This window comes from Cebus imitator, unplaced genomic scaffold (assembly GCF_001604975.1).
Source record: "Cebus imitator isolate Cc_AM_T3 unplaced genomic scaffold, Cebus_imitator-1.0 Scaffold21, whole genome shotgun sequence".
NCBI classification, from domain to species: Eukaryota; Metazoa; Chordata; class Mammalia; order Primates; family Cebidae; genus Cebus; species Cebus imitator.
In genome coordinates, this window is record NW_016107336.1 from 7,344,516 (window position 1) to 7,355,836 (window position 11,321).

Here is an 11,321-nt window from a genome sequence, read left to right on the forward strand (position 1 = left end):
TATTTTTATTTCAGTGACTCATAATTTTTAATACATCATTTCTAAGCCAGTTCACCTAGTTTTATTGGGGAGAAACTATAATTTGTGTGTGAGAGTATATGTGTGTGAAATTTTTCATAATAGAGTTTGCATATATGTATTATATTACTCATATAATTATGTATGTAAATCATATAAATTTTATAATTACATATTTGTATATATGTTTATAGAGAGAAGCTGTATCTGTGTATATATATGCTTTATTATGGAAGATTTCTAACATACCGCAAAGTGGAGCTAATATTGTAATGAGCCTCCATGAATACATCACTCAGATTCAACAGTTTTCAATTTGTGGTTCGTCTATAACACCGTTTTTTCAACTAGTCAAATATTTTGAAAAATCTTCTTGCTACCTTAGGAGACAGTCTCTTATATGTAAGTAGGACATGCCAAAATTGAAGACTATGTTTGTACACGCAGGTGTTTGAATTTAATGAAGAAGGGAATATAAAACAAAAATTTAAGTGAGTGTTGATACTAGTGTGCCAAAAAGGAGTAATTAGCTAAACAAGGATTAATTGAACCTCATGAGTAAACTGCCAGGAACTATGAGATAACTCCAAGATACAAAAATTACTAAGAAAAGGTAGTTCATTGTGAGTTGAACTTCAGTGGAGGTTCCAACGTGTTTTTAAGAGCAGAAATTAAAGTACACTGGGAGGAGGGGGATGGAGCATTAGAGAAGACTTCTCCAAAAATGATTAGGAACTGCAGGTCTGAGTTGATCATATGAAGTGAGAATAAAGTACTTGGCTATGGCATGTTTCGATGTAGACAAAACAAAGGGCTGAGGAAAAGATGTTGCTAAAACGTCTCAAAAAGTAGGTATAATAAATACATTCAGTTTTTAGTTATTCATTGTAATGGAAAAGAGTAGTTAAATGATCAATCCAAGTGCCTTTTTTAAAAAATGATTAAAAACTAATTTTATTTAGGAACTAATGTAATAGGGAAAAGATCCCTAAGTATGGAACTGGGCTCATTTCTGAATACAGTGACAGTGGAAGATTTAAAGTCAAGGAGCACAGATAGAGCCAATGGGTTTTGGAAAAGACAAATGTAAGGAAGGGAGTAGGGAGATTCTGGCTAAACTAGCTTTACAGGATTCTTGCTGAAGGCAGGCCAGGGTGACCAGATACCACCTGGGGGATCCTGGGAATAAGGAATTTGATTCTATCAAGGTGATCAGAAATGGAGGGTGGGGATTCTTTTTGAACTGACTTACACAGGATTCTTGCTGAAACTGGGTGGTCCAGACCCAACAGGGACAAACACTGAAGCCCAAGATCAGAGCCTAGTTGAGAAGAGTAAGGTTTAAAGAAACCTAATGTTTGGTCAAGAGGAGTGTCTTTGTCAACTAGGAAGAAAAAAATTACATAGGTATTGCCACATCTTCTGACATGAACAGGCAGCTCTAATCCTGTATAGACTGCACTGTGCAGAGAGAATTGCATTATTGGTTTTACTGAGAGGTTTTAAGTGGATTTTAAGGGCAGTCTTAAGGAGGAAAGAGGGAGGAAAAAGTGTTATGGGAAACACTCATGCATTTTTTTTTTTGAAGGAGGAGTAAAAAGGAGAAACAAATAAGCCAGTTATGTCTTCAATACTTTGATGAAGCGGTAGGTGAAGTATTTTTGGCATCACTAAGGGCTTTATTTTATTCTAGGAAAATGAATTGTAGTGCCTACTACATTCATAACCCTTGCCCAACTCTCATGCCCCTCATCTTCTACTCACAGCAAATGCAGAGAGGCCAAAACAGCCATATTTTATATCATATGACCCTGCCCTTTTGGCTATAGGTATTGGATTACAAGCATGGGATCTCATGGCAGCCAACGCATAGATCGTCTGTTAGCTATGACGTGTGACTTTGTATGAAATGATTTGATCCAATCATATTCTTACTGCTGTTTACATGAACTGAGGAAAAGAAAATCAGGCAGCTAAAGCTGGAGGAAACAGAAGTTCCTGAGATAGATTTGGAGCCCTGTATTAGGGCCAAATGCCTTGTATTTACTTTGCATTGAATTGTTAATGTTCCAACTGAGGTATCCTGGAAATTTGCATAAATGAAAATAATCAGACTATGCTTTGTTTAGTAACAACTGAATCTGTAACACAAGTTTATGATATGTTATAAATTTAGATTTAGGTGCTTCCTGATTGCTTTTTATATGTATATGATGGGGAATGTGAGCAGTTATTATATGTAGTTACTCAAACTTGAAACAGAATTTTCTCTTAGGGCGCAAACAAACTTCTGTATCATTTAACAGTAAGGAAATATGGTGTGAGATGAGACTAGAGTTATGTATGAGGTAGACTTTGTGGTTTTGACTATTGTGTTAAGAAGTGGAAGTTTCTCTGCTTTAATTTTAAAGAGATGAAGTCTTTGAATAATTTAGAGAGTTGCAATATGATCACATTTACATTTTGAAAAGAATTTCCTTCTTATGGCTGAGTGCACAGATTGGAGAACTAGAAGGTGGGCAGAATGGATGTAAAGAGACCAGTTAGAGGCTATTTCAGTAGCCTAGTTAAAAGATGATAGCTTGGATTATAGTGCTAGTAGCAGAATAAGAAAACAGTATGAAGATTTCAGAGATATTTAGGAAGTAAAGTGACAACCTTGTTATGATTTATGTACAGGATGTGAGAGAGAAGGAACTGTCAAGGATGACACCTAGATTTCTTCAACTTAGGTGGTGGTAAGAGAATACTGAAAGCAGATATAGTGGATTTGTTTTGGGGAGTGGATGGTAGGTGTTTGATCATGAGTTTAGTTGAATGTTGAGTCTGAGATGCCTTTGTAACATTCAAGAAAAGCAGACCACCACATGAGTAGTTAGATAATACTGGTTTGGACATGAGAAGAAAGATCTAGATAGGGAGGTGATATTAGTGAATTGTGGGCATACTGGTAATAATTGAAGACTTGAATGTGAATGACATCTTTTGGGCAGATATTTTATAGTGAATTAATAAGAGATCTTAGAGGAGAACAGAAATTAGAGAAGACTAGAGAGGTGGGGGTAAAAATCAAGAGCCCATTATAGTCAGCAAAGCCAAAGGAAGAAGGATTTGATAAAGAGGGAGAGGCCAAGAATTATGGAAAATGGAAAATGAAAAATACCCGTCAGGAAAACTTTATGAAGTTGAATTCTCATGGTTCCTGGTTTTTAAAACATGTTTTTAATAGTCCCTTGACGTCAGTTTTTTAAAATGAAAAATTAGGTTGAAAATTTAAAACCTTGGTATTCTCACTAAAATACTAGTCCTCTTCCATTAAAATATTTTCACACATTTGGGGGTGTGTTACTCTTTCTAGTGTATACTTAACTTTGTATGGTGAATCTCTTATATAGTTTAAGTGTTGTTTATGAGCTTATCTGGGTAGAGCTATTTTTAGTTTTTGCTTCTATTGCTAATCCAGGTGTTTGGGTCTTGTTTTCAATGTTAGTTTCTGTCTTGGGGATTCTTTGTAAATTTAGACTCTTAATGCATAGCACAACATTTAATTTAGTTTTTTTTTATTGGAGTCTTTGAAGCCTTTAGATAAAGAAGAACTTTGTCACTTCAGTGGTGGCGGTTAGATTGTTTTCCATCTTTTACTAGACAGCGTTTCCATAATCATGGCTTTGTAAATACAGTAACCACTTTGTTTCTGGCATTTGAAGATACCACTTTTTGAATTCTGATCTGGTAAATACTTCTTGGAGGAGGAAGGGAGCAAGGTAGCATTTATAGCATTAGCTTAGCTTTCCATGTTATTGGCACACAAAGTTATTACTTAAAATTCTGATTTAAAATTCCCTTCAGAAATTTGGATATATTACCCCATTGCCTTATAGCAATCCAGTGGTTCCACTGAGAATTAAGGTATTAATCTGATTATGTCATTCCATTGTAGAAAAACTTTCTGAATTAATGATTTTAAGTCATATATTATCTTTAGTATTTTGAAATGTATTGGGATGTGTATGCTCTGTGAAACGTATTCTTTTTCTTAAACTCAGCATAAGAACTTCTAGACTACTTAAATTTTTTTCTACTTTTTATCTTGTTTTAATTTGCTCTTCATTTTTGTCCTTTGTATTATTTAACATATCTTTTATTTTATCTTGGCAATTACAAATCTGCCATTCAAAATGTTAAATGAATTATCATAAGTCTATTTCATTACAGTAACTGTAGCATTTAGGTGCTTCGGAGACGCTATATTATTTACTTATCATAGCTACCCTGTGATGCAGGGAACTACCCTTGATGTTCTGCTATGATGTTAATCTCTGTTTTACAGGTGAAGGAACTAGAATGCAGAGAACATAAGTAACTTGCCCAACCAAGGTCACATAGCTAGTCAGTATGGAACTAACATTAAAATGCATGCAATATGATGCTAGAACCTGACCTTTTAATCTCTAGGTTATACTTCTTTCAGATCTGAAAGTTTAATATTAATAACTTTCAGAGTTAATATAACTCTGGGTTATATTAACCCTCTGCATATATTAATTCTTGTTACTGTTTCTACAGTATTAATTTTTCTATTTGTTGATTTTGATGTTTAGCTGTCATGGTGCTTTTCTCAAATGTTTGATTTTTTTGGATGTGTTGCTTATTTTGGTATTCAAAAAGACTATAAAAATGCTACAGAGCTTGCATCTAGTGATTGTCGGAGTTGGGATCATAACTCCATAAGGATTTCCTGTTCATCTTGTGTCCAGCATTGTTCTGCTTCTTGACTCACTTGTCTATATGTAGTGCCTACCTCAGGCAGATTCCTCTGATACCCACTTCCCTACTTCACAATAGTAGGGGAAGGGGATTGACCTGACTGTGTATACCTAATGCCATTACCCTGAGGATTGCTCCAGGCTTCTCCCCTGCCCATCACAGCTGCTTTATAGTAAACATGGAATATCCCTGGAATTGCCCTCTATGGTTTGTGGTTTTCTTCTGCTTTCATTTTGGGCTCTGGTTTCTTCAATTTCATTTTTTCTCATTTATCCCTTTCAGAAATTATAATTTCTTTTTCTATAAGATCATATTCTTGTTTTATAGTGCTGTTATGGTTTATTCTTTTTAAATTTTTAGTGCTGTTATAGTTTAAAGCCAGCATTTTTAGGATTGCCGGATTTTTGGCAATTATGGTGAGTGTGGCCTTTCTTCCATTTTGATGTTATCTTCTGTCAGCAGTTCTTAATTTTTTGAGATTCATGAACTTCTTTATTGCCCTCCACCACCTAGACCCCAAGCAATGCTAAATGTTATTTTGAGCATTACTAGTTTTGTAGGTATGGGTTTGAGGTTGGGGGTGTTTTTATTTAGAGGTATAAGCATATTCTTTTGATATTTTCAGATTATGTTATTCAAGTTTGAGAAAAATTGGTCTGAAAGATATATAGCCACATAGTTTAATATACAGGAGCTGTTTCTATTAAGCAGTTTTATAACCTTTCATTTTTTCTCTTTTCTCTAGGTTTAACTATAGATCAACACATCATCTTGCATCTCATGGGTTCTATGAATTTTTAAATTGGTTTGATGAAAGAGCATGGTATCCCCTAGGAAGAATAGTAGGTGGTACTGTAAGTATATTAGTAGTTCTTTATGTTAATTATAACATTTATTGTTATTTGAGTAAATCATTAATTGCTAAGGTGGTAGGGATTCTTGAAAGCTTTATATAGTTAACAAATTTTTCTGTGGCCTATTATCCGGTATTCAATTTGCTTTTTCCTTGACACCTCCTCCCCTCAATCCCCAACCTGTTTTGGGGTTATCTCACACTACCCATTCTTTTTGACAAGTGGTGGAGGCTGGGTGGGGATCTGCTATCACAGTGCATGTGATTGAAGTTCAGGTTATTTGTGTGTTTGCTTTTATAGCAATTTACTTGAAAAAAGAGTTTGGAAGGAGATAGAAACTTAGAATAATCATGATAATTATATATCTAGAATAATCAGATAATTAGAATTTTTCAGGCCCTGAATGTTTCCAAGTTTTTCCAGGTAATTGACTATTGATTATAGTTCATGCAAACTTCTGATATCTAGAAAGATGGCATAAGGGCAAATATTTTTAGGATTTGGGACATAAGGAGAATTTTGATATCTAGAAAGATGACATAAGGAGAATTTTGAAGAAAAGGTGAAAGACAAGGCAACACTGTTTTGTATTGGAGAAATATATGTTTGATTTTTAAAAAATCAATTTTGCCAGAACTATTCATTTTGTTGGGGTTTTTGTTAACCAAAAGAAATTTCTGACTCTGTTGATTACTTCTAGTATATGCTTGTTTTGTGTCTTTTTAAATTTTAATTTATTTTCTTTTACTTTGGTGAGTTTATTTTCATGTTCTTTTTCTGACTTCTTGAGATGCTTTCTCAGTAATTTTCAACTTTTCTTAATTATTAAGAGATGCATTTTAAGCCTAGAACTACACAGTAACCACTGTACTAATTGCATTCCATAAGTTCTGATGTGTATTATTTTCATTATTTCAATCAAAATGTATCTTAATTTTTATTATAATTCCCCAACTCATGGATTATTTAGAATTGTTTTTAATTTCAAACACAAGGGGATTACCCAGTTATGTTTTTTCTTTATACTTCAATTATGTTGTGTTTAGAGAACAACTTCTATGTAATTTCAATCCTTTAAAATTTATTGAGACTTGACTTGTGATTTAGGATATTCAGGATATCCAAATTTTTATTAATGTTCCCTTTGTGTTTAGAAGGAACATGTTCTCCATGGTAGTAAGGTGTTGTGCTTCTAGCTTGGGCATTCTTCTTATCTTTGATGTAAACAGAGATAAAGGCATAAATAGAGATGAAGGCACAACAGTAGTTATCATGTTCTGCATGGTGAATTAGAGAAGTATTAAATGGGTAGTGCATATGGTAGATAGCTATTACCTGCAGTTCTTGTGGTGCTAATCTTATATACTCTATTGTATTACATTTGATAACTATAGTTTTTTTGTGTGTGGTTTATAAGTTTATCTTAAATTTGTCCTCAGTGGAAGCCTGTTGTCTCTGAGGGTCCTCATGTCCTGAGATTTGGGATCATCCCTTTAATAACCTTTCTCATTTGCCTTTACTGGAGCCCTTTAGGGGTTTCACTGGTTTTAGGACAGTTTAGTTTGAGGTTTCTTAACACTGATGGTTATTATAAATGTAGAACCCACATTCACACATCTGAATGAGTTTCATATTCTCCTTTTGGACTTTGTTTCTGCTCTGAGCATTGGAAGGAAGGCAGGCAGAGTTCCTTGATGGGTGAATAGAATTTGTCTAGTTTCATAAGCAGGTCCTGACTTTCTGCTGGTAATTAAGTCTTCAGTTTGATCCCTGTGTTGGGTGAAAACCCTCGCCCCCATTTTCATTCCTTAAGGCCCTGGTTTGTTTGGCTTTTTTCTTCCCTGTTGTGGTCTCCCATGACACCAGCACCTACTTTGAATTCCCTCTTCATTTTTGGCATCTGGAGAATTCCCTATATTGAGCTTGATCATATTTTCTTTCTTGTTAGGGTTTTATCTGTTGATTTAGTTTTCGTTCTTTCATTTAGTGCTTCTATGAAAATTGGCTGTTTTGTGTGTCAGTTCAGTCCACCGTATTATATGGATATATTGACTTACCTTGAAAAATATTTTCAAATTCACTTCCTTTTTTCAATATTGTTGACAAAATCACACACTGGTACCTAGTATTGAATCTGAAGTGGGACAAAATTTTTATCTGTTGAGAATGTGGATAAATTACCGTACTTTCTTTCTTCCCTTCCCCTTTTCTTTTTCCATGCATGAGCACCCACTTTCTGCCAGTTATTTTTCTGAATGCTGGAGAAAAATTTCCTGTTCTGGAGCTTATGTTCTTGTGAGCGTAGGCAGTTAATAGACAGTAAATAAGTAAAATAAACAGTATGTCAATTGATGGTAAGTGCTGTGGAGAAAAAGCAAGAGAGGTAAAGACAGGAGTGCAGGGAAAGAGGTTGCAGTTACAAATTGTATAGCCAGGAAAGGAAATTTATAACCTTTGTAGTTTCTGTTATGGAGTAAATAAAGAATCTTTTAGGACTTACCTAAGGAAGCAGATGTAAATCCATGTTTTAGTCACGGAATAGTAACTCAAAAAAAATGTCCTGTTTACTGTTCTTTGAATCCTTTTAATGTTTGATGTTCCTCTTTTAGAGTGAGGATGAGTATAGCTGTTAACTGGTCTCTTCTAGTTTATTATTTCCCTTTTATCTCTAAGTACTTTAAATGGTATAAAATATTTTAACTTTTCAGAAGTTCCAAAATATTATCTCTGAATTCACCAACTGACTGTTTTTTCTTTTCCTAACTAGAATTGCTTACTTTGTAAATCTAGGGCTTGAAAGGAGGGGACATTTTATATAAATACGACTTAAATGATTTTGTGCATGATTTTTCTTTATCTTTCTTTTCTCATTTTCTTTGCACAAGTATGGGCAAAATTGGAGTATGTTAGAACTCCAAACTGAAGGATAAGCTAGACGAAGACCCTGTTTTGATTAAAAAAAAAAAAAAAACAACAAAACAACGTTAAATCAGTAAGAAAGTTACCTACAGTTTAACATTGTTAAACATTTTCAGTTTTAATCATTCGTGGTTCATATTCTCTCTGATCTTTTTATTTATTCCTCCATATGTGAGCCAGTTCCTTGTATGCAACACAAAAAGGTATGGGAGTTTTTTTTTTTTTTTTTGTAGTTTATAAAGTAGGCAAATTGTTTTGAGACGTTGCTTTCAAACTTATGGTAAACAAAATGTAATAATAAAGAAGAGTGCGTAGTTAATATTTTTGTGTATCTCATTTTATATGTAATTTTTCATTTTTTTCTTCCTAGGTTTACCCAGGGTTGATGATAACAGCTGGCCTTATCCATTGGATTTTAAATACATTGAATATAACAGTTCACATAAGAGATGTGTGTGTGTTCCTTGCACCAACTTTTAGCGGCCTTACATCTATATCTACTTTCCTGCTTACCAGAGAACTTTGGAACCAAGGAGCAGGACTTTTAGCTGCTTGTTTTATTGCTATTGTACCAGGCTACATATCTCGGTCAGTAGCTGGATCCTTTGATAACGAAGGCATTGCTATTTTTGCACTTCAGTTCACATACTACTTGTGGGTAAGTAACATTTGATGTTTTGCTACCATTAACACTCAAGACCTTTCTCCTGAAACACTTTAGATTGTATGCAGATTTGTCATTTACAAATTATAGAGTTGTGTACAGAGATCTGTGTTACTGTTCATAATAAATGTAATAATGGATAACATTTAAAAATATGTCAGGCACCTGTCAATTATGTATAACTAGATTAATATATAGATAAATTGTGAGTTTTCACAACAGATCTGTTATGGCTAATTTACCAGTCCTTTTTAAATAAGTCAGAACTCCAAAAGAAGGGCTATCATAAAACAGTCTGTTGATACTTTTGTTTCTTTGTTTTGGTGAGATAGGTAAGAAATAGTTACCCAGGAATGTTAAAGCACGGTTTGATGAAATTTTAAATTGTTTCTGAAACTAGCATTATTTATTTTGCTGCTGCTAGGCTATTTAAACTTAATGTTTTTTTCCCTACGTATAAGGTATGATGCTACTTAATCTTGGGTTCAATTTAAAGCTTGTGATTATTTATGTATTTATTATTTTAGGTTTAGCTTATAATTTTCCAGTGGCAGAAATTACCAAAATTCGTGTGTGTCAATATGTTTTTGTATATATTATTAAGTGTATTTTTAGGTAGGTAGGTGAATGGCAGCATAATTTTTCTCTTTAATAATTATTTTACATTGTTCAGAACTACTTGGCTAATGAGTATTTTTGCTCTAGCATGGAATTCCAGAGGAGACTGTTGCAATGTGATCAGTATAGACAGTGTCTTGATCTTGAGTTTAAAAGGGAAGCAAGAAAAATACCCGTGGACATGAAGATGATGCCAAGCAGTAGGATGTTGCCAGTGCTGTTGTACATATCAAAACGTGTTTTTAAAAACTCTTTGCTTATTGTATGCAGCTGAGGGAAAAAAAAAAGAAACACTTAAAATCTTTGTTGAATGCCTTTTAATAAACAATATATAGTATTTTAAATTATAAAAATAATACATGTATATGTGGATGGATCCTAATATAATGCTTAATAGAAAAATAAGTTGTGATAAAATATGTACAGTATGAGAAATCCTTGATGTAAATTTTTAAGCAGTACAAACCATACTATGTTTGTTAATAGTTTATAATGAAAGTATAAAAATGTGATAGATGAACTTCATGTACACCAGCTTTGTGATAATGGGTTTTCCTGAGAGTGGGTGGGTGATACTGAGGTGGGTAGTACTAAGGGAGCTTCAACTATGTTGGCCAAAAATTGTTTTAAAGGAAGTATTCTGAAGCAAATGTATTATTTTTAAATTTGAAGTCTCAATAGCTACGTTCATAACTATTTTAATATTCTCTGCACTTGTATATGTTTCAAATACTTGATAATACATTTTTAAAATAAAATATATTGTACACATTTAGACAACAGAAAAATATAAAGAGAAAATCACCGAGAGCTAACTACTATTTGCATTTTTGAATTTTGGGCATATTAAATTCATGAGTAAGTCCCAGCTGATCATGGTATATAATCTTTTTCATATGCTGCTGAATTTGGTTTGCTAGTATTTTCCTAAGGATTTATGCATCCATGCTCATAAGAGGATATTGGTTTATAATATTCTTTACTTGCATCTCTCTGGCTTTGGGATCAGGGTAATGCTGGCATCATATAATGAGTTAGGAAATGTTCTCTTCAATTTTTGGAAAAGTTAGAGGATTAGTGTTGCTTCAGTTCTTTAAACATTTTAGTAGAATTCACCAGTGAAACCATCAGGACTAGGTCCTCTCTTTTTTGGGAGATTTTTGATTGCTGATTTAGTGTCCTTGCAAGTTATAAGTCTCTGCAGATTCACTACTTCATTGTGACTTAGTCTTGGTAGGTTTTTGTGTTTCTATTAATAGGTATTTGTTCATGTAAGCTATTCAATTTGTTAGCATACAAGACTTGATAATACTCTTAAAATCCATCGTATCTCCTATGGAATCAAGTAATAATGTCGCCACTTTCTGATTTTAGTGATTTGAGTCTTCTCTCTTTTTTTCTTAACCTAGCCAAAGATTAGTCAATTGTGTTGATCTTTTTAAAGAACCAACTTTTGGTTTCATTGATTTTTTTTTTTTTTT

General features: G+C 33.5%; 1 protein-coding gene across 1 annotated transcript in view; it reads left to right on the forward strand.

Moving 5' to 3' along the window:
- STT3B (STT3 oligosaccharyltransferase complex catalytic subunit B) overlaps window positions 1–11,321 on the forward strand; it is a 103,322-nt gene that overhangs the window by 37,358 nt on the left and 54,643 nt on the right. Inside the window, exons 2-3 of the mRNA XM_017521672.2 lie at window positions 5,531–5,639; window positions 8,929–9,216. Of these exons, the coding sequence (XP_017377161.1) occupies window positions 5,531–5,639; window positions 8,929–9,216 (397 nt within the window). The remainder of the gene's footprint in view (window positions 1–5,530; window positions 5,640–8,928; window positions 9,217–11,321) is intronic.